Genomic DNA, 27,751 nt, shown 5'->3' on the forward strand with positions numbered 1-27,751 from the left:
CAGCCCCCTCAAGGCTAGAACCAGGTCTCATATTGGTAGTGTTGGGTTCCTGCCCCATGGATGATATGGGAATTACACACATTCATTCATTAAGCCAGTTGGAGCTTGGTCATTTCCTGATCACAAGCCATATAACTGGGTCCTCTTACTTCTTTGGACCATAGATAGAAATCAGCCTTGGTTCCAGTGACTGGTGAACAGAAGTTTTGGTTTTTTTGGTTCTTGGTGTGTTTTTTCCATCTTTCTTTCAGGAACAAAGAGTACTACTCACCTCCTGGCTTCAAGCAATAAGATGGTGCCAGGTCCCTCATCATGAGCAGAGCACTTTTAGACCCAAATACTTACAACAGCTGAACTCCTGGGTGGCCACAACCTTTCAGACCCAGAGCCCAGCGGGTCCTCAGATTCAGACCTACTCACCACTTAAATTTTTATTCTATATTCTTAAGCCCAACTATATCTTTTTATATATTTATCTTTTTATTATGCATATTTTATCTCCACTGCTGTGTAGACATGCAGATTGGATGTTTCACAGCATGAATTTACAGCTGTTTTGTCTGGAGGCTCTCTTAAATTCAGATTGCCTTTGATGGGCAATTCTCTAGTACAGATGCAAAAAATGACATGTCTCCATGACTGCTGGATGGAGACTTTTGACCACTCCACAGTCTGAACTTTAGTCTAATAGGAGAGAGAGGAGAAACTGAAAGAATCTATATTGGTGACGGTTAATGGCAGCTACTTCTACTTTCCAAAAGCAGCTTCTAGTGTTAGAATCTTCTGCCTGCTCTTGGTGTTACCAGTGCCTACCAGTGGAGACATGAGTATCTTCCAAAGGACTCCACAACAGAACTTGGGGCATGGATACCCTTTGGACCTCCCAAAAAGTCTATAATGTAAATAAATCTGCTTGATGCTTAAATTAGCCTGAGTCAGTTTTTTTCATTTAAACCTAAGAACTCTTAAAGACAAATTTTGTGAGGTAAGCATTAATAATGCTCATATTGTTTTCTTTTAAAAGATATGAAAAAGCTATAAAAAGCATATATGATTTTTTAAAACTAAGATAATCAAATGAAGAATAATTCATCTTTGTGAGTCTTACCTTTCCCCCAACCAGAGGCAAAATGTGCATCTTTCCAGTTTGACAATCCTTCACTGAGGAAACGATGAGGCAGGTACCACAGAGAACAACTAGGCGTTCAGCCCACTTATGCAGCTGGGTCTTCCCCTTGCGTACATTATAGATGCCAGAGAGAAGGATCCGATCCAGCTGATCCATCTGGCATGGTTTCTCTGAAAAGAAAACAGTACTTCAGAAGCCACATTTTAAGGAGAATAAGAACACTAAAAGGGAAAAAGGAAGTATTATGTGTCAACATTCAGCAACCTTGTTTAGAGATGTAAGCAACCAAGCAATGTAAGTATTACAAAATAAGATCTTAGTACTAAAATGTTATCCATCACTGAAGTTATATAATGGGAGTACTATGAATTTTGGTTTAGAGAGCATAATGCCTAAGGGAGGCAACTGATCATTGTTTTTCTTTCTCACTGATGTTTCTCTCTCTCTCCCCCACTTCCTCACTCTCTAAAAATCAATAAAAACATATCCACGGGTGAGGATTAAAGAAAAAAATTAAAAAGCACTGAACTGTATACTTTTAAAGGGTGAATTTTATGATATATGAGTTATCCTATATAATAACAGGCTAATATGCAAATTGACCAAACGGCAAAACGACCGGTCACTATGATGCGCACTGACCAGCAGGGGGCAGACACTCAATGCAGAAGCTGCCCCTGGTGGTCAGTGCATTCCCACAGGGGGAAGTGCCACTCAGCCAGAAGCCAGGCTCATGGCTGGCGAGCGCAGCGGTGGTGGCGGGAGCTTCTCCCACCTCCCTGGCAGTTAGACATCCCCCAAGGGCTCCCGGACTGCGAGAGGGCACAGGCCGGGCTGAGGGGAACCCCCACCCAATACACGAATTTCGTGTACCCGGCCTCTAGCATCTCAATAAAGTTGTTTGTTTGATTTTTACCTCATTATTTTTCCCAAACCTAACATTGCTTTTATATTCCCCAATCTGGTTAACAGCATCATTTATTACCAAGTTCTACTAAATATAAAAATGGGACTTCATTATAGTTTATCATGCTTCTAAATTGCTTATCAATCTCTTTTAAAGTTTACATGAAACAGATGTTGCAATTGATGTATAATTCTTTGTCTCTTTTTTTTCTTGGTTTTATTTCTCCATATATTTTATTACAGAGAAAACTTCTAAATCTATCTACCACCACTTTCAGAAGGGAACATTCAATTCTGGTGGGGTGTTTTTTTTTTCTCATTGAATTCAATATGTTTGAATTAATTAAATTCAGTCAATTTGAATATTTTAGAAATAAGATCTTTAATACTTCTTTATTTTTCAGTTACAGTTGACATTCAACATTATTTCATATTAGCATCAGGTGTACAGCATAGTGGGTAGTCATTTATATAATTTACAAAGTGATCCCTCCAATAAACGAGCTGTTTTATTATTAATTTTGGAGGGTTTGTAAACATCCAGAGTGCCTCAAGTCTCCAATCTTCTGGAAGTGATAAAAATAAAAAAACACAAAATGAGGAGGTTCAATTAAGAATTTGGAATATCTGATAGTTCTCATTTTAAAAACTAGTTTTCCAGTCTCAAAAGCCAAAATTCTAAGTGGAAAATAAGGGATAATTTTAATATCCTTATATATCTATACTTTCAAATGTTCTAGAGAAAATGGATTGCTTTTATAATTTAAAAAGCATTTCCAAAAAGAGAATTAAGGGCAACCCTGTAGCAATGAGTATCTCCACTGCCCATAGCATAACATCTAAATATCATTTTTCATTAAAATGAACCATAAGTCCTTAAAAAATGTTCTATTCCTACTCTGAGTCAGACAATGAAAAGAATAGCTAAGGACATTTTGTTGTGTAAGAACTTAATGGAAAATCCAGAATGCTATCAAAGGCTACTGGAGTCATGTTGGAAGGACGTAGAAGCCTACTGGAAAGAGTGCCCGCTAGCCGAGATGGGACAAGCTGAGCCTCGAAGAGAATGGCTGTAGTGAGTTGAAATAAATATATACAAGCCCAGATCATAATGACACTCAAAATAAATAAGAATAAAAAATGAAGTCATCCAGACAGACTATGAATATAAATTGAAAGGCAAAACAATAAAGCTTCTAGAAACTAATTTTTAAAAGTGTTAAATTGCACTATATGAAAATGAAGTACTTCCTGATTCTAATAACATGGAGAAAGCACACTCCACCGGGCCTCTCGCACTGAATGCACCTATAAATCCTGGACAGAAAATACATGCAGCAGCTATATGAAAACCCCCAAAATTAAATAGTAGCGGGTAGGTTAGGGAAGAACAGAATGTGAAATACCACCTAATCAGTGGTGAGCTTACCACTTTTTCTTCCTCTGACACCCTCCAGCCAGGACTCAAGAAAAGCCCAAAACCCAGAAGTGGCCATCAGTGTGGACAGAGAGCTCTAGGAGAAGCCCTCAAGTTCTACCTTGAGGAGTGGGAAAGAGGTCTAACACTCAGAGAAAGTGGGGGAAATTCCTCATTTTTGTTCTTGTTATGCCCCCTTTTGTTCATTTTCTCAAGTCTCATCCCCCTGAATGGCTGCAATGGTGGGGGACACGGGCACCTAAAAAAACTCTCAGGGGGGTGAAACCTATTGCACTGTCTGTCTCCTGCCGCTGAGCCCTGGAATGTGGATGCAATTGTGGGAAGTACCCAACAGGGCGGATTAAAGCACCAGGACATCGTGAACAGAACGGAGCTCTGGAAAACAGATCCTATATAGTTGTCGATGAAGTGGGCTCACACTTGAAGTACCTAAGAGTCAATGTGATCCTAAACAGCATGCCAAAAACTCTGAAAAGTGAACTAAGGGATAGAACCAGAGGGAGAGAAGAAAGTACAATGCTTAAAAATTATTTGAAGAGCACAAACTGGTTTGGCTCAGTGGATAGAGCGTCGGCCTGCGGACTGAAGGGTCACAGGTTCAATTCCTGTCAAGGGCATGTACCTTGGTTATGGGAACATCCCCAGTGGGGGGTGTGCAGGAGGCAGCTGATCCATGTTTCTCTCTCATCGATGTTTCTAACTATCTCTCCCTCTCCCTTCCTCTCTGTGAAAATCAATAAAATATATATATATATTTTTAAATTATTTGAATAATAGATGAGCCCTGGCTGGTATGGCTCAATTGGTTGAACATAGCCCCATGCACCAAAAGGTTGCTGGTTTGATTCCCAGTCAGAGCACATGGTTTTGGGCTAGACCCCCAGTAGGAAGCACGCAGGAGGCAGCCAATCGATGATTCTCTCTTATCATTAATGTTTCTCTCTCTCTCTTCCTTTCCCTTCCTCACTCTTTAAAATCAATAAGAAATAAATAATAGGTGAGAACTTCACAAGCGAAAGGTAGGGTGTGCAGGAGCTCTCTGTATTATCTTTCCAGCTGCTCTGAAAATCTAAAGCTAGCTCAAAATAAAAAGATAAATAATTAAATATTGGCTGATATGTTGGGGGTAAAAATGAAATATTTAAAGAATAAAACAGGAAACCTCAAAACAAATTTCAAATTTGCAACAGGCTCCCCATACAACACAAAAAAATTCTGCTCTTTGAAGTATTTCAGCAAAAAACTATGAGAAGCAGTGATGGCTAAGCAGTTCCACCATCTAGTTTCATAATCCCAAACCAGTCTTCATATATCTTTAGGTCTTACTTTCCCAAGTTTAAGACAAAGGAGTTGGATTAGATGATCCCTAGTCCTTCCCAGTTCTCACATTTTATGGATTTCTCATACTTCTCTAAACTCTTTCTCCAACAACTAAATGGTGGAGTATCTTAGAAGTTAAAAGAATGAAATCTGGAACCAAACAGATTTACCTACTTCCTAATAACTATGCTATTTGACTGGGGCAAGTTACAACCTCTCTGAAATAACAACATCTACTTTTAGGGGTATAAGGATTATATGAAAGGAGGTTTGTAGAGTACTAAGCACTTTAGAAAGTGCTCAGCACATACAAGGGTATAAAACAAATATTGGTTATTATAATGAAAGTTCTGTCTTAAGCCACCTTCTTTCCTAATAAGTATTTTTTCAAGATATCTTAACTTCCACAACTTTAACATCCATATGTACCTGACTCCCAGATCTGTATTTCCTCAGCTTTAGTTCCACATTTCCGATCGACCGTTCAACCATTCGACTGGTAGCTATGATGCACACTGACCACCAGGGGGCAGACGCTCAATGCACAGGCATGGAAACATGGAACAGACTGATGAATCTCAGAGAAGGGGGGATGAAGGGAGGGCGGGAAGAGATTGACCAAAGATCTTATATGCATACTAGAGGCCCAGTGCACAGATTTGTGCACCAGTGGGGTCCCTCAGCCTGGCCTGCAGGGATTGGGCCGAAACCTGGTGCACGGGTTCATGCACCGGTGGGTTCCCTTGTGCCGACCTGCAGAAATCGGCTGAAACCAGCAGTCCGACATCCCTCAAGGGGTCCCAGATTGCAAGAGGAAGTAGGCCAGGCCAAGGAACCCCACCGGTGTGCGAATCCATGCACCGTGCCTCTAGTTTAATAATAATAAGGTGAAATTTCAAATCAGTAGGAAAAGGGTGAATTATTGTGTAAATGTTAGGACACTGGCAATCTATTCATAGAGAAAAAAAGGAAAGTTAAATCCCTACCTCATATTTAAAACTATAAAAGTACTGAAAAAAATATAGAATATGTTTATGACCTATTATAGAATAGGGAAGGAATATAAATGCATAAAGAAAAAGACTAAAATTTTCACACAATAAACAAAATTAAAAGACAAGTTATAGGCTGGGAAAAAAGTTTGCCTCAGACATGGATGCATATTCAGAATATATACATAAGTCCTTTACATCAACATAAAAAAGACAACAGAAATTTGCACAGAAGTATAGATGGGTAAAAGGAGAAGAAATCCAAAGATCCAATGAAAATATGAAACAACAGTCAAACATACCAGTAATCAGAGAAAATAAAAATTAAAAAAACACTGAGACCATTTTTTATTAGAGTAGTAAAAAATTTAAATGCTAATAATATTAAAAAGAGATATTGTGGGCAAAGGTGTAATTTGACATACCGATGGCAAATAGGTTTGTTCTGATGTACTAACAATGTTTTAACTGCAACTATCTTATGGCCTAATAATTTCATGTACCTTGAAGAAACACAGGTGCACAAAAAGGCAACTGTGCTACAAAAAAGCAATTTTACTATGATGTAATAGTAAAAAACTGGAAATAATGTAAATGTCCATCACTAGGGAAATGGTTACATAACCTATAATACATACAACATTCAATACTATGAAATTTAAAGAAATGAATATAGAAGACAGCTAAGGAAAAATCTCTAAAGCATATTATTGCCTGAAAAAATCACAAAGACCAATCTATATAATAAAAGGCTAATATGCAAATCGACCGAATGGCGGAACGAAAGGTTGCTATGATGCGCACTGACCACCAGGGAGCAGACGCTCAATGCAGGAACTGCCTCCTGGTGGTCAGTGCGCTCCCACAAGGGGAGCACTGCCCAGCCAGAAGCCCTGAACAGGGCTCACAGCTGGCGAGTGCAGCGGTGGTGGCAGGAGCCTCTCCCGCCTCCGCAGCAGCGCTAAGGATGTCTGACTGATGGCTTAGGCCCACTTCCCGTGGGGAGCAGGCCTAAGCCGTCAGTCGGACACCCCCCAAGGGCTCCCGGACTGCGAGAGGGTGCAGGCCAAGCTGAAGGACCCCCCTCCCCCGCCGAGTACACGAATTTCATGCACTGGGCCTCTAGTACCAAATGATAACATTTATGTAAATAAAATACATTTTTAGAAAATTCTGAACAGGTATATACCAAATTGGTAGTAGTGATTATCTATTAAGTAGTGAATGGGCTTGGGAGGTGATTATAAGAAATTAAAACACTAAAGATAATAAGACTACATCAATACTTTAATTGCATATTTAAAACTAAAAATTTTTAAAGAAAAAAATATATGGGTACAATAAAAAATAATTATGTAAGAGTGGTAAAATGTTTTTTAATATATCAGTTCTATAATTTAAAATATTAACATGAGATAGAATGTTTTTGCAATTTGAGGCAAAGATTAACTTTAACAATAATACCTTATATTGGCAAAGAAAGGTGTAGAAAATGAATACTGTCCTTCTATTGATGAAAGTGTACACTGGTACTGCCCACCTGTGCAATTTAGGAATATTCTATTAAAATTTAAAAATACATATATATTTTAACTCATAATTCTACTTGGAATCACATCCTCCTCCTTCCACTCTAGAGGTCAGCCACTCTCATGACTTTTATAATAATAATTTCCTTGCTTTCTTTAAATTTTTACCATTTATGTAAATTTATTATATTATAGTTATAGCATGTTAAACTAATGTAACACAAAGAATATAATGGCTTAAACACAACAAATATTTAATTCTCTGTTAGGGGAGAATTGTGTTATCAGGGGTCAATATTGTTAAGAATCTCAGGCTGGAAACCAAGATGGCGGCACAGGGTATACACCTGTATGTGCTGCCTCTCACAACCACACCAAAACTACAACTAAAGGACAAAACGACTATCACCCAGAACCACAGGAAAGCTGGCTGAGTAGAAGTTCTACAACTAGAAGGAAAGAAAAAAGCGCATTGAGACCAGGTAGGACGTGCAGAGGTGCGGAAAAGCAGAGGTACAGAGGCGCGCGAATCGGGCTGGTGACTGGGTGCACTGTTTTTTTCTATCGGGAAGGAGATACAAGCTCCCTACTGCTCTGAACTCCAGTTTCCAGCGAGACTCTGGGGACCCAGACTCCTACAGGGAGAAGCTGGATTGTCTGGCATCAGATCGGAAAGTGAGGGTGGCTTTCTTGCAGAGGTGCTCACAAGAATCATTGTTTTCTGCGCTGGGGCGCGGGGCGTGGAGACGCAGAGACACAGAGATGGCTGACTGGCAGCCATCGCTGTTTGCTACACCCTGGTCATTCCCTGAGACCCCGCCCTGCCGAATTTACAAACCCACCCAAAGTGTGTGCAGCAGTTTTTGCATATGAATGGCCTGCCCTTCCGCAGCTTAACTTAACAAACTGCAGCTGGGTCAGACAGCTCCAAAACTTCCAAACCCAAAACAAAGAGGAGAAATCTGCAGATCCCCCTGTAGCTCCTGTTGGGTGGCCTCAGGCAGTAGCTGACTTGCACCTCCTGGGAGATCCAGGAGACAGTGTACCTAGTGGTCAGTGTAAGACAATACCAAATTTCAACTCCTCACATCCATAAGTGACACACTCAGGGGGCAGACTCAGTGAGCACCAAAGCCCCACTGAAGCAAGTCCTGCCCCATAAGGGTGTCTCCAGCACAGCAGTTGTTCCATTATAGACACAGCGGGTCCTCACAGCCAATTGGCCTGGAGGTCAATTCCTCCCAGTGATATCAACAGCAATCAAGGCTTAACTACAACAAGACTGTGCACTCAGCCCACAAAGGGGTGTACCAAGATTGTCCAACTCAGGTGATTGGGGAGGCTGAACCACTGGGCCCTATAGGTCACCTACCACACAAAGCCACTCCATCAACACAGGGAAGCAGCCAAAATGCGGAGACAAAGAAACATGTCACGAATTAAAGAAATGGAGGAAAGCAAACTACTGGATATAGAGTTCAAAACCACAGTTATAAGGTTACTCAAGAATCTTCTAGAAACCTCCAAGAAACTTAGTGAGACCTTCAAGGATCTTAATGAGAATGCCAAAAAAATAGAAAAGGACCAGTCAGAAATTAAGCATACACTGTCTGAAATAGAGTAATATACAGAAATTCAACAGTAGACTAGAGGATCCCAAGAATCAAACCAAAGATTTGAAATATGAGGAAGCAAAAAACACCCAACCAGAAAAACAAAAAGAAAAAAGAATCCAAAAAGATGAAGATAGTGTAAGGAGCCTCTGGGACAACTTCAAGCATACCAACATCCAAATTATGAGGGTGCCAGAAGAAGAAAGCAAAATATTGAAAACCTATTAGAAGAAATAATGATAGAAAACTTTCCCTACCTGGTGAAAGAAATAGACTTACAAGCCCAGGAAGTGCAGAGAACACCAAACAAGAGGTATCCAAAGAGGACCACACCAAGACACTTCATAATTAAAATGCCGAGGGCAAAAGACAAAGAGAGAATATTAAAAGCAGCAAGAGAAAAACAGTTAATTACCTACAAGGGAGTACCCATACGACTGTCAGCTGATTTCTCAAAAGAAACTATGCAGGCCAGATAGGAGTGGCAAGAAATATTCAAAGTGATGAACAGCAAGAACCTACAACCAAGATTACTCTACCCAGCAAAGCTATCATTCAGAGTTGAAGGTCAGATAAAGAGCTTCACAGACAAGAAAAAGCTAAAGGAGTTCATCACCACCAAACCAGGATTATATGAAATGCTGAAGGGTATTCTTTAAGAAGAGGAAGAAGAAAAAAGTAAAGAGAAAAATTATGAACAACAAAGTGACATCAAATACATACCTACCAACAAGTGAATCTAAAAATCAAGTGAATAAAAAATCTGAAGAACAGAATGGACTGGTGAATATAATAGAATCAGGGACATAGAAAGGGAGTGGACTGACAACTCTCAGAGGGAAGGGGGTGTGAGGGATGCGGGAAGAGATTGGACAAAAATCTTACACCTATGGATGAGGACCGTGGCGGGGGGGGCGGGGGGGTAAGGGCATGAGGTGTGTGGGGGGGGAAGGGAATCGGGTGGAGGGGAGCTATGGGGGGAAAAAGAGGAACATCTCTAATAATCTGAACAATAAAGATTTATTTAAAAAAAAAAAAAAAGAATCTCAGGCCGATGGTGGCTCTGCCATTCTCAGCACATGACTTCAATATTGCTGTGATTATTGCATCCTAGCCCATAGAGGAGGACAAGAGCACTGAGAAGCATGTATGGGTAGCTTTACAAACCAGATATAGAAGTGGCACACAACAATTCCTCCCATACCAGTGAAGAAAACTGAACCACATGTGCATACCCAACTGCAAAAAAGGTTGGGAAATGAGGTGTAACTGGGAAGTCATGTGACCAACCACAACTCTATTATTATGGAAGAAGGAAAGAACAGAGTTCGATGGACAGATAGAACTGCCACATATCTCTAAGCCATATAGCTAAGTTATACCTGTTTTTGAACTTTAAATGAATGGAAACGTGATTCCTTTGTATCTGGCTTCTTTTGTTTGTTTTTATGTTCTTTGGGAAGAAACTGTCTTAAACATTGTGTGCACAGAATATGGTACAGAAAGAAAAACTCAAGCTGGGAGTTATGCTACCTCACACCTTCCCTTCTAGACTGCATTTCCTCATACACAAGAAAGGAGTTAATAAATGTGTTCTCTTAATCTCCATGACTGATCATGCTACCCACTCATCTTTAGTAAAATATGTTATCTTCAACTTTTTATATCATGAATTTGCACTGAGCCCGTCATTCCACTTACTTTTCCCCCAGCATTCCCTCTTCAGCGAGACTGATAACTAGCATTTATATAATGGCTGCTTGGAGTACCAGGTACCTTTTATATCTGGCAACCACAGCAACATTAACTATTTTGAATTTAGGCCCTCCTGACCCTGGCCTTGTTAACACTATATTCTAACAAAACGAATTCACCAAAGACTACACGTGAAATATTTAAAGCTGATTACTAAGCTATTTGCTTCAAAGAAAATACTTCAAAAATAACTTTCTTTCTGTTAACAGTAAGTTGTCTCTGAATTCAAAAGCTTCTTGAAGAAGCAAGGTGACAGGAAAGCATAACTTTTTGTGATGGTTTTAAGATATATTCAAAATTGATACTCCTCTCTTCAAACGGTGAGGCCTGATTCCCTTCTCTACAGTGTGGGCTATATTTGTACTCACTTCCAATAAACAGAAAGTGGTAAAATAATGATAGCTCATGAGGGCAGATCATAAAAATCACGGAGGCCTGTGTGGGTGTCTCATCACTGGCGGAAGCTAGCTACCATGTCATAAAGACACTTAGGCAGACCTACATAGACAGGTCCAAAGAGCGAGGAATTGACATCTCTTGCAAAGCCAGAGAACTTCTCCAGGTAAGGAACTGAGACCTTCTACCAACAGCCATATGAGTGAGCCTTGTTAGATTTGAATCTTCTAGCCCAGTGGTTGGCAAACTCATTAGTCAACAGAGCGGCAAACCGCGGCTTGCAAGCCGCATGTGGCTCGCAAGCCACAGTTTGCCGACCACTCTTCTAGCCCAACTTAAGCCTTCAGGTTAACATAGCTTCAACCAACAGAGTGACTACAATATCATGGGACCCACGCCAAAACCATCCAGCTAAATCTCTCCTGATTTCTGACCCACAGAAACTATGAGATAATAAATATTTATTATCATTTTAAGTCACTAAGCTTTGAGGCAATTTGCTACATAGCCAATTACACTTTATCTATATGTTTACCTTTTGTAAATACATATATTGCCTTTTAAAAAATAATGTGTTTTTAAAACTCTTGCCCAAATATAATTTACTCATTCAAATTATATTAAAGCATGATTTCATCAAGATTCTGACAAAGGTAAAAAATAATTCTATTAAGTCAGCAAAACACTTTTTGTTTAAAAGAGCAAAAATAAAAAGAGAAGATATTTTTGGCTAATTCTTCTAAGTCTTCCGTTAACCACCACCCGTTGTTTATGACGTTTAACTACATTAGTTCATTGGCTTAAAAACAGACTTTAATGAAATTCTTTTTAAAAGCTGAAGACAGACAGAGGCATAAATGATCCACTGAAAAGCAGTTAGCATGTTCACAAAGCCACTGGTAAGTTCTTACCACCATAAAACCGAAGCATGCAGCCGAGGTCGGGATTTGCGGCCTCCTCCTGTATGCGCACAGGGTCGTCATAGCCCAGCCTGGATAAGTAATCATAAACTATCTGAAGAGGTCGCTCAGTGGGTTCCAATCTCCTGCTTGCACAATTCAAAAGAAAAATAGTTAGTAACTAATAAAAATGCTTCATCTCATTTTTTAAATCTTTTATTATGCTTTAGATGTTCAATTCTATATCAAGATTTTCTTTAATATCATGTGATACAACTAATCTAAGTAAGTGGTGCTGGAGGGTTTTGGTCCCAGGAACCCTCTGTGGTCTTTGAGGATCCCAAAGAGCTTCTGTTTACATGGGGATTGATATCTACTGAATTAGAAACTAAAATTAAGAATTTCCAAACTTTTGTTTATTCGTTTCCTGATTATTTTTTGTTTGTTTATTCATTTTTAAGCGACAGTAAACCAATGATGTTAACATAAGTAATATTCTTTGAAAAATATCTTTTCCAAAATAAATCAACTTTGGAGAAAAGAACAGCACTGTTTCACATTTTTGTAAACTGTTAGTTAAATAGAAAACAGCTAGATTCTCAGATCTGCTTCTAAATTCAATCTGCTGTGGTAACATGTTATTTACCCTCTAGAAAACTCTTCTGTACATGCATGAGAGACTGAAAGTAAAAAAGAAAATCAATGTCTTAATATTATTATGAAATAGTTTTGACCTCACAGACCTCTTCCAAGAGTCTCAGGGACCCCTACAGGGTCCATTAAGAACCTCTGGTCCAAACTTAAAGGCGGCAAAATTATCTATACTAATAAAAGCCTAGGTGGTCCTTGCACCCTCGCACCCTCGCGCATCTCGCGCACAAGATGGCCGCCACAAGATGGCCGCATGCACAACAGAGGCGGGGCCCAGCAGCTGCTCCACACAGTAAGGCCTGGGGATCCCGCGGCTCCATGTGGCACAGAGGAGGCCGGTCCCGGTGTCTCCGCCACCTCAAGTGGAGGAGGTGGGTCGTGGCAGGGGAGGGCAGTTGGGGGCGAGCAACTGGCAGGGGAGGGCAGTTGGGGGTGATCGGGCCGGCAGGGGAGCAGTTAGGCGTCAATCAGGCCAGCAGGGGAACGGTTAGGGGCAATCAGGCTGGCAGGCAAAAGCAGTTAGGGGCAATCAAGCAGGCAGGCAGGCGAGTGGTTAGGAGCCAGTGGTCCTGGATTGTGAGGGATGTCCCAGATTGGAGAGGGTGCAGGCCAGGCTGAGGGACACACCCCCATGCACAAATTTCGTGCACCAGGCCTCTAGTGAGATATAAAAGGTTATACTTGATCGTATCTGATTTCACATAAGCTGCACACACAATTAGAGCTGCAGATTTTGGATTACCTACTATTTTCCAGGTACTATGCATTTCCACTGGCTTCATAGTCACTTTTTCCAAAAAAATTAGGGATAAAATGGCCCAATTAAGTCCCCAGAAATCATTATACTGCATGATCCTAACTTTAAGCTAAAATAAAATCAGAATGTCGAGTAACCATTTGTGGCTCCTGGTGACACAGCATATTTTAAATCACACAGACTTAAAATACTTAAAAATATTTAAAAAACAAAATGATCAATATATATTTTTATGGCCAGGGCTACATCAGCAATAAAAACAAGACAACTCCTTTACAATTTTTTTATAAGAAAACAAATAGTTAGAAATACAGTGGCTAAGAGTATAGGCTCCAAAAGTCAGTTCTGCCACTTAACTAATGCCCTTGGACAAGTTGTTTAACCTCATTGTCTTAAATTCCTCATCAGTCTAATGGGAATAACAACAGTACCTAACTCATGCAGTTGTTATTAAATGTATTTACTTACAACAAGATCCTATCTAATAAAAGTAATATGTAAATTGACCGTACCTCCGCTACACCCACCAGCCACGCCCACCAGCCAAATAGGAGGGAATATGCAAATTAACCCCAACCAAGATGGCTGCAGCCACAGAAAGCAGGAGGGAGGCTTGGGTTTCCCTGGCAATGGAGGAAGCCTAGCTTTCCGCCTGCCCTTGCTGGGCCAGGCCTCCACTCAATGCTACAAAGTTTCAATTATAGAAGATACATAAATCCCAACAGAAATGGCTGCTGCCACGGAGCGAGCAGAAGGCTCAGCTCCACTCCAGGCTACAAAGTTTCAATTGTAGAAGATAAATAAATCCCAGATCCCAGGGCCTCTGCTTGGGTTGCTGGGGGGGCCTGGCCGGCCTGTAAACCACCACAGGCCCCTCACCCAAGCTGCCCCATGCCCCAAGGGAACCCCCACCCTGATCCGGGACACCCTTCAGGGCAAACCAGCTGGCCCCCACCCATGCACCAGGCCTCTATCCTATCTAATAAAAGAGTAATATGCAGATTGACCATCACTCCAACACACAAGATGGCTGCCCCCATGTGGACACAAGATGGCCACCACAAGATGGCCAGCAGGGGAGGGCAGTTGGGAGGAACCAGGCCTGCAAGGGAGGGCAGTTTGGGGCCATCAAGCCTGCTGGGGAGGGCAGATAGGGGTGACCAGGCCGGCAGAGGAGGGAAGTTGGGGGTGACTGGGTCTGCAGGGAAGGACAGTTGGGGGGGACCCAGGCCTGCAGGAGAGAGCAGTTGGGGGGTACCAGGCCTGCAGGGGAAGGCAGTTAGGGGCAAACAGGCTGGCAGGGAAGCAGTTAGGCATCAATCAGGCTGGCAGGGGAGTAGTTAGGGGGTGATCAGGCTGGCAGGCAGAAGTGGTTAGGGGCAATCAGGAAGGCAAGCAGGCGAGCAGTTGGGAGCCAGCAGTCCTGGATTGTGAGAGAGATGTCCGACTGCCCGTTTAGGCCCAATCCCAGTGGGCCTAAACGGGCAGTCGGACATCCCTCGAGGGGTCCCAGATTGGAGAGGGTGCAGGCTGGGCTGAGGGACACCGCCCCCCCCCGTGCACGAATTTCGTGCACCGGGCCTCTAGTATTACATAATATGTAAAGTACAGCACTTAGAAAAATATCTTGTATGTAGTAGTGTTCAATAGCATATAACAACTAATATTTAAAAAATCTTAGGACTCGAACCAAATTTTACTTAGAATAAAAATAGAACATTCCCCACCTGAAAGAAACAAAAAACAGGTATAGGAAAGTCTATGTATACTCAAAAGGTTTTGAAGAACATTAGTCTTTATGTCTTAAAAGGATTCTGTTTAGAAAACTGAAGAACTGTATTAATTAGAAGCAACACAATACACCTTCCCAATCATGGCAAAAATATATGAAGGACATCTGTTTTGTGGTTAAAGAACTAGAAAATACTGTTGCCAATAAGATTTAAGTAACACAGGAGGATCCAAGATGGCGGCATAGGTAAACATCTAAACTGCTGCCTCGCACAACAATTTCAAAACTACAACTAAAAGACAGAATGTCTATCACCCAGAACCACGGGAAAGCTGGCTGAGTGGAAGTTCTACAACTAGAAGGAAAGAGCAAACAGCATTGAGGGGTGCACAAGCGCAGAAAAGCTGAGGTACGGAGTCGCGAAACGGGCTGGCGACGGGTGACTGGGAGCGCTGCTGTTTTCAACCTGAAGGGAGATAAGCTCCCGATTACTCTGAATTCCAGTTTCTGGGGAGACGTGGGGGACCCAAACTCCTATGGGGAGAAGCTGGACTGTCTGCCGTGGGGTCGGAAAGTGAGGGAGGCTTGCTTGCAGGGCTGAGGGCAGGAATAATTGTTTTCTGTGCTGGGGCCCGGGACACGGGACACGGTTGGAGACGCAGAGCCGGCTTACTGGCAGCCATCGCTGTTTGCCACGCCCTAGCCTAGTCACGCCCTGAGACCCCGCCCTGCACAATCTACAAACCCACCCAAGCTCCAAGCAGCGGCTTTAGCATATGAATGGCCTGCCCTATCGCAGCTTAACCTAGCAAACTTGCAGCCCAGGTCAAACAGCTCCAAAACCTCCAAACCCCAAGCAAAGAGGAGAAAACTGTAGTTCTTGCTGTAGCGCCTGCTGGGTGGCCTCAGACAGTAGCTGACCTGCACCCCATTGGAGATCCAGAAGCCAGTGTACCAGTGGTCAGTGTGAGACACCTGATTTCAACTCCTCACATCCATAAGTGACACATTCAAGAGGCAGACTCAGTGAGCACCAAAGCCCCACTGAAACAAGTCCTGCACCATTAAGAGTGTCTCCAGCGCAGCAGTTCTTCCATTATAGACACAGCGGGTCCTCACAGCCAACTGGCCTGGAGGTCAATTCCTCCCAGTGTACCAACAGCAATCAAGGCTTAACTACACCAAGACTTTGCACTCAGCCCACAAAGGGATGTACCAAAGGCGTCCAACTCAGGTGATTGGGGAGGCTGATCTACTGGCCCCTATAGGTCACCTACCACACAAAGCCACTCCATCAACACAGGGAAGCAGCCAAAATGCGGAGACAAAGAAACATGTCACGAATAAAAGAAATGGAGGAAAGCAAACTACTGGACGACATAGAGTTCAGAACCACATTTATAAGGTTACTCAAGAATCTTCAAAAAACCGCTGAGGAACTTAGTGAGACCTTTAAGGATCTTAATGAGAATGCCAAAAAAATGGAAAAGGACCAGTCAGAAATTAAGCATACACTGTCTGAAATAAAGAATATACAGAAACTCAACTGTAGATCAACGTACCCCAAGAATCAAGCCAAAGATCTGAAATATGAGGAAACAAAAAACACCCAACCAGAAAAACAAGAAGAAAAAAGAATCCAAAAAGATGAAGATAGTGTAAGGAGCCTCTGGGACAACTTTAAGCGTACCAACATCCTAATTTTTGGGGTGCCAGAAGAAGACAGAGAGCAAAATATTGAAAACCTATTAGAAGAAATAATGACAGAAAACTTTCCCTACCTGGTGAAAGAAATAGATTTACAAGTTCAGGAAGCACACAGAACCCCATACAAGAGGAATCCAAAGAGGACCACACCAAGACACATCATAATTAAAATGCCAAGGGCAAAAGACAAAGAGAGAATCTTGAAAGCAGCAAGAGAAAAACGGTTAGTTACCTACAAGGGAGCACCCATACGACTGTCAGCTGATTTCTCAAAAGAAACTATGCAGGCCAGAAGGGAGTGGCAAGAAATATTCAAAGTGATGAACAGCAAGAACCTACAACCAAGATTACTCTACCCAGCAAAGCTATCATTCAGAGTTGAAGGTCAGATAAAGAGCTTCACAGACAAGAAAAAGCTAAAGGAGTTCATCACCACCAAACCAGGATTACATGAAATGCTGAAGGGTGTTCTTTAAGAAGAGGAAGAAGAAGAAAAAGGTAAAGATAAAAATTATGAACAACAAAATGACATCAAATACATACCTACCAACAAGTGAATCTAAAAATCAAGTGAATAAAAAATCTGAAGAACAGAATGGACTGGTGAATATAATAGAATCAGGGACATAGAAAGGGAGTGGACTGACAATTCTCAGGGGGGAGGGGGTGTGAGGGGTGTGGGAAGAGATTGGACAAAAAGCTTACACCTATGGATGAAGACAGTGGTGGGGGGTAAGGGCATGGGGTGGGGTGGGGAATCAGATGGAGGGGAGCTATGGGGGGAAAAAAGAGGCACACCTGTAATAATCTTACAATAAAGATTTATTAAAAAAATAAAAAAATAAAAATAAAAAAGATTTAAGTAACAAATAACATGAATGCTACAAAGCTGAAGGTAAAGAAATGCATCAAAATGAAAAGTGAGGCCGAAACCGGTTTGGCTCAGTGGATAGAGCGTCAGCCTGCGGACTGAAGGGTCCCGGGTTCGATTCCGGTCGGGGGCATGTGCCTTGGTTGCGGGCACATCCCCAGTGGGGGGTGTGCAGGAGGCAGCTGATCGATGTTTCTCTCTCATCGATGTTTCTAGCTCTCTATCCCTCTCCTTTCCTCTCTGTAAAAAATCAATAAAATATATTTAAAAAAAAAAAATGAAAAGTGAGGAGTCCAGTCACAGTGGCTCAGTGGTTGAAGGGTTGACCTATGAACCAGGTCACTGTTGCATTCCCTGTCAGGGCACATGCCCAGGTTGCGGGCTCAGTCCCTACCTAGCAGGGAGCGTGCAGGAGGCAGCCAATCAATGATTCTCTCTCATCATTGATGTTTCTATCTCTCTCTCTCCCTCTCTCTTACTCTCTGAAATCAATAAAAATATACTTTTTTAAAAATTATAATTGAGGAGTGGAAATCATACTGATGAGCACAAAAAATTAAACTAAGCTAAAATAAAATAAAACTATCACCTGGCCCCTCCTGACTGCTCAGTTCAGACTTTTATTTTCTATAAACTCGGAACTACTACATGGAGAATGACCAAAGAACTAAAAGCCAATGAAGACAATAAATGTTGAATTTAATCGAAACAAAAAATAATCTTTTCAGAATAAACACATCAGTTACAGTTAACCTTTAGTCAGATAAAATAAAAATTCACCAAGGGCTATGACAGTAGTAGGCATTTTCGCCATACAATGGTAGAATTCTTCTAAGAAAGATGCATTTTAAGAGGGACTTCTAATAAACTGTCTCCTGGAAAAGTCTATTAGCCATGTAATATGAAACTGACAAAGGATTAACTTGAAGACAGAGACCAAGGGCGTAAAGAGCTATCTATATCTTCCAGTGTCAAAAGGAATTAGACTTGCTCTGTATTGCTCCAAAGAATGGGACTAGGAAGAATGAGAAGTTGTTGCACCGGTAAACGGGTTAAAAACGAGGAAGAATAATGAAACAGACTGCCTCTCAGAATAGCTCACAGAGCTAGGAAGCCATCTGTCACCAGTATTTTAAAAGAGACTCCTTAAGAATCACATTGGACCAGCTCATCTTTAGGGTCCTTTAGAACTCAAGCGTCTACTCCATTTCCAGGATATCTTCCTAATATAACCCTGCTATTATTTTTGGATACAGAGTTTAATGTATTTAAATATCAAAATTCCATATAATGATCACATATTCAGGACCAAGAAATAATACTTTCAGGTTAAATCTCACTAGTTCAATTTTTCAACTTCTCTCTAGAAAAACCCAGGGAAATGGAAACATCCTAATTCTAATGTTCAAATGATCAAATCTCCTTTCCTAAAGAGGCTCTGTAGATTGATGTATTATAGAACTATACACCTGAAACCTATAATTTTATTAACCAATGTCACCCAATAAATTCAATAAAATTTTAAAAAAGGCTCTGCTGATATTGAAACCTCTCTATATTATAATATCCACCTAAAGAAAGTATTTTCCCTGGTGGGAGAAAAAAAAATCAAGAGGATCTCCACATCTGCTCTTATTAATTTAGCATAAATGAGTAAACAAGAGATATTTCAAGAACTGCAAAAACAAGCAAAATGAGGAACTAATTCCATTTACTTATTAAACTCATCTGCTTAAAAGAGTAGAGAGTAAGGGGGAGGGAAATGTTGTAATATGCTTACAGATCCATTTTGTGTTTCAAAGTTCCAAAAGTTTAACAGGCTGGTAATTAGCTATTTGTTAAAACTCTCACATATCAAAGGAAAATTATATGTAGTACTGTTAAACAGGTATAGGAGAGAGTAATGTTGGCAATGAAAGGATCGCAACACTCAGCATTTGAAATACTTCTAACTTGCTTTAAAGAAAGACAGTAAGACTACTGAAATCGTTTTAGTTTGCTTCTAAGGTTTCTAGTAGTTACTATGTTCTTGTGAATCTGAATATATATGTATATGGTTATTTCTCAACTAATACAGTAATGCTATCAACACTGGTTTATAGTTCTTAGCCAATAGTAACCAACAGTTATTTTAAATAGTATCCACAATTAAGAGAGGAATAAATTTCATTCCAAGTATCACTTCACAAGAATTTTTAGTTAATGCCCTAGCCCAGTGGTCGGCAAACTCATTAGTCAAACAGAGCCAAATATCAACAGTACAACGATTGAAATTTCTTTTGAGAGCCAAATTTTTTAAACTTAAACTTCTTCTAACGCCACTTCTTCAAAATAGACTCGCCCAGGCCGTGGTATTTTGTGGAAGAGCCACACTCAAGGGGCCAAAGAGCCGCATGTGGCTCGCGAGCCTCAGTTTGCCGACCACGGCCCTAGCCGGTTTGGCTTAGTGATTGGAGTGTTGGCCGAGGTCTGTAGGGTCGCAGGTTCGATTCTGGTTAAGGTCACATGCCTCGGTGAGTATGGGAGGCAACCAATCACTGTGTCTCTCTAGCATCAATGTTTCTCTCTTTCTCTCTATCTCTCTCTCTCTCTCCCTCCGTCCCTCCCTTCCCCTCTAAGAAATCAATGGGAAAAATAACCTCAGGTGAGGGTTAACAACAACAAAATTTTATTAATAATAGTGAGAGGCAAAAGTTCATATTATCAAAATCCAAGAAAGGGAATAATACATTATATCAATGACCCTAACAAAACAGTGCAGCACTCTGGACATCAAATTCAGATTAAAATTCAATCCCTGGCCACTATGAAGGTAAAATCTGCAAATGTTAAGATCAGCAATATCGATAATAAGACAAACAGCAACAATAAGGATACTTCAATGAATGTCTACTCCCTGCCTGACACTAGGCCTATTTTGCAAAAAAGAAAAATGGGGCTCAGAGTCACATAATTAGTACATAATGGTATCAAGGTTTCCACCTGTACTGGTTTCATTACAAAACCTAACTTCTTTTAGGCAAACCACATTATTTTACATAGTTAAAATAATTTACACAGAAGAGAATGCAAAGCACTTCATATGTTAACTTATACCAAGGAACCTAAAAACTTGTTTTAAATTACTTTATCCCATTAAGTCACTATCATTTGAAAAATACGCTATTTTTGTCCTGGCTAGTAAGGTTCAGTTGGTTGGAGTATCGTCCCGTATACCAAAAGGTTTTGGGTTCAATTTCCAGTCAGGGTACATACCTAGGTCACAGGTTCAATCCCCGGTCGGGGCATATAGGAAAGGCAACCAATTGATGTTCTCTCTTACATTGATGTTTTTATCTTTTTTTTTCTCTCTCTCTCTCTCTAAAATCAATAAGCATATCCTTGGGTGAGGATTATATATATGCTATTTTTTATGCATCAATATTGTACAATAAAGAATCTTAGTAGTGTTTGTCCCTTGTAACTGGGAGGGAGATTCTAAATCCTTGGAATTTCCTGAGTAATGGGAGTGCTTTATTCATGAGCCCCTTGCATCACCCCTGAGTTTATACTAAGAGATATGATGACTCAGGACAGGGACTGCCACGTGATGAGAGGATTTGGTTGGAACTAGGAGCCAGCCTGTCTTGGGGGAGGAGTGAAGGCTGGAAGTTGCATTCCAAGCACATGATCATTCAAGTCTACCCAATAAAAACTGTATCAAAGTTCCATGGAGCTTCCTTGAGTGAATGCATTAATGTCCTGGGATGGTGACATGGGAGTTGGGAAGTAAGTTCTACCTTCAGGACCCTTATATGTGTCTCTTCATTTGGCTGGATGGGTCCTGATTTGTATCCTTTATACTAAAACTGTAATTGTAAGTGTATGCTTTCTTGCATTCGAAGTCATTCTAGCGAATTACTGAACCTGAAGGGACCAAGGCTCCAAACTTGTATCCAGTAGGTCAGAAATGTGGCCGGCATGTGGAGTAAGGGCAATCTTTTTGGGGACTATGCCCTTTAACTTGTGAAGTCTTTGCAAACTCTGGTGGTTAGTGTCAGAATTGTATTGTAGTAAACTAGATGGTACTGCAATAACCGTTAAGAAAAAAAAACAGCCCTAACCGCTGTGGCTCAGTGGATAGAGCATCGGCCTGCAGACTGAAGGGTCCCAGGTTTGATTCCGGTCAAGGGCATGTACCTTGGTTGCGGGCACATCCCCAGTGGGAGGTGTGCAGGAGGCAGCTGATCGATGTTTCTCTCTCATCGATGTTTCTAACTCTCTATCCCTCTCCCTTCCTCTCTGTGAAAATCAATAAAATATATATTTTTTTAAAAAAGAAAAAAAACAACACTGCCAATTAAATTATGACCCACCAACAACTCTAAAACATAAGCTGATTTCATAAGTATTAAAATAAAAGACAAAAAGAATTTAAATAAAAACAAATTAATGTATAACACATTCTTTTTTTGTTGTTATTAATCCTCACCCCAGGATGTTTTCCATTGACATTTTAGAGAGTGGAAGGGGGCAACGGGATGAGAGAGAGAGAGAGACCGAGAGAGACAGAGAGAGAGAGAAACATCAATGCCAGGGAGACACAACCATTCGTTGCTTCAAACACATACCCTGACCAGGGCCAGGGATCGAACCTGCAACTGAGGTATGTGCTCCTGACTGGGAATCGAACCCGAGACCCTCCGATACCCCGGCCAATGCTCTAACCACTGACCAATGCTGGCTAGAACTATAAGACATTCTTTTAAAGTTTTAAAACAGTATAGAAATATGAAGCACAAAACAAAAATAATCTTTTTCCTTCTTCAGTGATAATCCATTCAGAGAGTGTGTGTGTGTGTATTTTTTTAATTCTCACCAGAGGACATTTTCCCATTGATTTTTAGAAAGAGTGGAAGAGAGAGGGAAAGAGAGAGAGAAATACCAAAGTGAGAGAAACACATCCATTGGTTTCCTCCTGCACGCACCCCGACCAGGGCCCGGGCCAGGAGAAGCCTGCAACCAAGGTACATGCCCTTGATCAGAATCGAATCCAGGACCCTTTGGTCTGCAGTCCGATGCTCTATCCACTGAGCCAAACCAGCGAGGGCAGTATATATTCTTGATATAGTAGGCAATTAGTCATAAGCAGATTAAGAAGGATAGGCCAGGTACTGAAGGACACCAGGAAGGAAAGCCCCAAATGCCAAGTAACTGGGAAAACAAGTATTGTTGATGGGACCTCTCCCCCAGGTGACCTTTCCTCCCTAGCAAATCGCTGGTCATGCAGTTTAAACCTCTGACCTTTCATATCACTAGTCATGCATTTGGGACTCTCCCTTAACCTTTCCTCCCCAGCATGTTGCTCATCATTTGGTAGAACAAGGGGCTGGAGAATAGTCTCATATGATTCCTATACAAGCCCTTATACCACCTCTCCCTTAAGCCCTCAGGACAATAAGGCTCTGACCTGCAACAAATAATCCTAGGAACAAAGCCTTGGGACTGTTTGTGGTAGGCAGCTAGACAGACATGAGCAGAGTAAGGAAGATGGGCCAGGTACAGAAAGCCCTGGGTGCCTAGCAACTGGCAAAACTGGGAAAACAAGCCCTAGCCAGTTTGGCTCAGTGGACAGTCAGCCTGCAGACTGAAGGGTCAGGGCACATGCCCGGGCTGCGGGCTCCATCCCCAGTAGCGGGTGTGCAGAAGAGCCGATCAATGATTATCTTTCATCATTGGTGTCTCTCTCTCTCTCTCTCTCTCTCTCTCTCTCTCTCTCCCCTTCTTCTCTGAAATCAATAAAAATTAAAATTAAAAATAAAAAACTGGGAAACCAAGAACTGGCCCCCCAGGGTGACCTTTCCTTCCCTAGCATATCCCTGGTCATGCAGTTAGGACCCTCCCCTGACCTTTCCTCTTTCCTCCCCTGGCATGGTGCTAGTCTTGCCGGTTAGCCCCCTTAGAGGAGGCTGGAGAACAGCCCTTAAGCATTAAGCCCCCAGGACTTATTAGGTTCTGACCCACATCAAATACATGTAGGCCTCAGTTGTGTTTTAGCTCCAGACCCAGAAAAGCAGCAAAATCAGACAAGCAATGCCATGACTGACATCATGACCAATACATATATACTAGAGGCCCGATGCGTGAAATTCGTGCATGGGTGCAGTCCCCAGGCCTGGCCGGCAATCGAAGCGCGAGCTTCTGGTGTGGAAGGGCAGGTCCCAGCTGACCTCTGGGCCCTGGGCAGCACCTGGGCACCCCCCTCTGCCTGAGTCACGGTGCCCGGTACCTGAGCATGGGGGCTTCCCCAGCGTGCGAGCCCTGGCGTCCCAGGGGAGGGTAGCAGGGGGAGTGACAGCGAGCTTGGCAGACACCCTGCATTCTCACCACACCTCCGTCCCCGTCACCCCTGCCCCTGGGTAGCCAGCGAGAGGTCGCAGCCCAGGCACCATGTCACCGACGCCCACCATGTTCTACGCTGCCCCCTGGTGGTCAGTGCACGTCATACCGGGCGGTCGAACTCCCAGTCCACCCAAAGGGACAATTTGATAGTAGGCTTTTATTATACAGGACTAGAGGCCTGGTGCATGAAGTTCATGCACTGGGGGCAGGGGGAGCGTCCCTCAGCCCGGCATGCACCCTCTCGCAGTCTGGGACCCCTCGCTCCTTACCGCCCGCCTGCTTGCTGCTCCTTACCGCTTGGCTCGCTGCTCCTTAGTGCTGCCGTGGAGGCGGGAGAGGCTCCTGCCACTGCCGCTGCACTCTCCAGCCGTGAGTCCGGCTCTGGTTGAGCAGCGTTCCCCCTGTGAGAGCACACTGACCACCAGGGGGCAGATCCTGCGTTGAGCATCTGCCCCCTGGTGGTCAGTGCAGTTGTTCTGGTCGTTCCACTGTAATGGTCACTTAGGCTTTTATTATATAGACAGTAAACAAAATTTTAGTGACTTGTAAGAGGCCATCCAGCAAGTCACTGACATAAAAGGAAATAGAACTCAGGATCCCAAGTTCCTAGGGCATTATTTTCTGATACACATATTATTGTTTCTTAGCTTATCTTAAAAGGTAGTCTATCAAACACAGGAATCTTAGTCATTTTGATGACTAAAAATTAAAGCAAATATATTATCATGAGCCAAAGAGCACTCCATTTTATCACATATGATCCTATCTAATAAAAGAGTAATATGCAAATTGACTGTCACTCCAACACACAAGATGGCTGTCCCCATGTGGTCAAAGATGGCCGCCACAAGATGGCCAGCAGGAGAGGGCAGTTGGGAGGGACCAGGCCTGCAAGGGAGGGCAGTTGTGGGCGATCAGGCCAGCAGGGGAGGGCAGTTAGGGGTGACCAGGCCAGCAGAGGAGGGAAGTTGGGGGCAACCGGGCCTGCAGGAAGGGCAGTTGGGGGGGGGACCCAGGCCTGCAGGGGAGAGCAGTTAGGGGTGACCGGGTCAGCAGGGGAGGGCAGTTGGGGGGGACCAGGCCTGCAGGGGAGGGCAGTTAGGGGTGACCGGGTCAGCAGGGGAGGGCAGTTGGGGGCAATCGGGCTGGCAGGGGAGCAGTTAGGCATCAATCAGGCTGGCAGGGGAGTGGTTAGGGGGTGATCAGGCTGGCAGGCAGAAGCGGTTAGGGGCAATCAGGAAGGCAGGCAGGCGAGCAGTTGGGAGCCAGCAGTCCTGGATTGTGAGAGAAATGTCTGACTGCCCGTTTAGGCCCAATCCTACCAGAATTGGGCCTAAACGGGCAGTCGGACATCCCTCGAGGGGTCCCAGATTGGAGAGGGTGCAGGCTGGGCTGAGGGACACGCACCCCCGTGCATGAATTTCGTGCACCAGGCCTCTAGTCTTGTTATAACTTTCCAGACAGAAGGCAATGATTACACTAAGCTCCACTAGTGAGTCATTTATCACTTAAGCAGTTCAATAAAAAAGACTGACCAACTATTACCATGTAAAAAGCAATGGACTGGGAGACAAGACACTGTGTTCCCACCACAGCACTAGCACCAGGCAGCTGCAGGAATGTGCTTACAACCTGCCTCTCCGGGACTCTGTTTCACATCTATAAAACGAAGGGACTGGTCTCAGTGATTACCCCTTGGGAAAATCACTGCTTCTGGGCAAGGCAAGTCTTTGTTGTGTAAGACAGTCCCACACATTGAGGACATGAAGGCTTTCTGGCCCTTGTCCCCCAAATGCTAGTAACTCTCCCCAGTAGTTGTGACAATCAAAAAAAACCCTATCCCCATACATATTTCAAAATTTTAGAAAGGGTAGAGGGTGGAAGGGCTATTAGGTTAGGGTAGACTTCCTTTCCCTAGAAAATGATGTCTCTCAGGGCTCTCCAAGTGCTAAAATTCTATAAATTAGTAACCTTCAATTTTACTTAGGTGACAAGTCCATGACTGGAAAAGGTTGATTTGGAAAATACATGATGCAATTTTAGTCCCAGTAATCTCATTTCTAGGACCAAGCCCAGGAAAATCAACCATGTAAAGATTTATGGGCAAAGGTTTAGTTATCACAACACTAGTTCTAAGAGTTGAATAATTTGAAACAACCCAAATAGGTAACATTTATTGAGCACTTATTTGATGCCAGGCATCATTCTAAGTACTTTACTTCCTTGCTCCTCTAAGTGTAGCACATCACTTAAGAGCCTAATACAAAATTCCAGGCCCCATCCCAGACCTACTGAATCAGAATCTGTATTTTAGCAAGCTCCCCAGGTGACAATGGAGTTTAATAAACACTACTTGATAAGTATTAATTCATTTAATCTTCATAACATGTACAATTTATCCTCAAGACAACTCTATAATGTAAATATTATCATTCTTCCTTTTACAGATTAGTAAACTAAGGCACAGAGCATTATGTAACTTGGATAGTAACTGTCAGAGCCAGGATCTAAGCCCACACACTCTCATTCCAAAATCCAAACTCTAAACCATATTATTGCATATTATTTCTCAATTTTAAAACAGTATCTCCATAAAATGGAATACTCTGTATCAATTAAAACTGCTTGGCCAGAAATCGCATTTGGTTAGAGCATTGTTCCGAAATGCCAAGGTTGTGGGTTCTATCCCTAGTCAAGGCACATACAAGAATCAACCAATGAAAGCATAAATAAGTAGAAAAAAAAAAATCAATGTTTCTCTGTCTCTCTCTCTCCCTTCCTCTCTAAAATCAATAAATTTAAATATTTTAAAAAACAACAAAAAACTGGTATCTAAGGAATTTTTAATGACACAAGAAAATTAACTGAAGTAGGCAGTAAATAAAATTGAATATATGGTATGACCCTAAATATGTAATTTAAAAAAAATTTTTAATTCATTTCAAAGAGGAAGGGGAAAAGAGAAACATCAATGATGAGAGAGAATCATTGACTGGCTGCCTACTGCACATCCCCCACTGGGAATCAAGCCTACAACCCGGAATCAAACCGTGACCTCCTGGTTTATAGATCAATGCCAACCACTGAACTACACCAACTGGGCCCAAATATGTAATTTTTAAGTTATACACACCCTCACTTTGAAGAACATATGGGGGAAAAATGTTACCATGGATAGGCAATATATGGGATCTGGTGTCAGAATGCCAGAGTTCAAACTCCAGCTCTACCACTTATATATAGCTCAGTGATCTTAGGTGAGATGTGTAACCTTTTTAAACCTCATTTTCCTCATCTATAAAATGTGAATTATATTTACCTCACGAGATTGTTGTGAAGATTAAATGACATTATCTACAATCATTATTAAAAATTATTTCTCTTTTTTTATTTTTTCTAAAATTTCTACAATGAATACATACTATACTTCAGTAAGCAGCAAAAAAAAAAACGTCCATTATGAAGGAAGTACCTTTTCCTCTAATTAAATAACATAAGACTGAACTCAAGCAATTAACCGTTGAATAAGGCAGTTAAAAATGATGTTTAAATAAGTAAATAAGTATGATTAAATAGTGAAACTGAGTAAGGGACACCGTGCCAGTTTCTCCCCGGGAGGGCCTTCATTCAGAACAAAGTCCACCATCTATCTTGAATGATTCAGGCCATTCCAAC

The 27,751-nt window shown here is 42.0% G+C and overlaps 1 protein-coding gene across 1 annotated transcript in view; it reads right to left on the minus strand.

Annotated features, from left to right (window-relative positions):
• Window positions 1–27,751, minus strand: part of PHLPP2 (PH domain and leucine rich repeat protein phosphatase 2) — an 87,587-nt gene that overhangs the window by 38,375 nt on the left and 21,461 nt on the right. The window contains exons 3-4 of the mRNA XM_080643484.1: window positions 11,990–12,123; window positions 1,109–1,299 (exon numbers count right to left, since the gene is read on the minus strand). Coding sequence (XP_080499610.1) covers window positions 1,109–1,299; window positions 11,990–12,123 — 325 coding nt within the window. The remainder of the gene's footprint in view (window positions 1–1,108; window positions 1,300–11,989; window positions 12,124–27,751) is intronic.

Source organism: Plecotus auritus, assembly GCF_963455305.1.
Source record: "Plecotus auritus genome assembly, chromosome: 10".
Lineage (NCBI taxonomy): Eukaryota > Metazoa > Chordata > Mammalia > Chiroptera > Vespertilionidae > Plecotus > Plecotus auritus.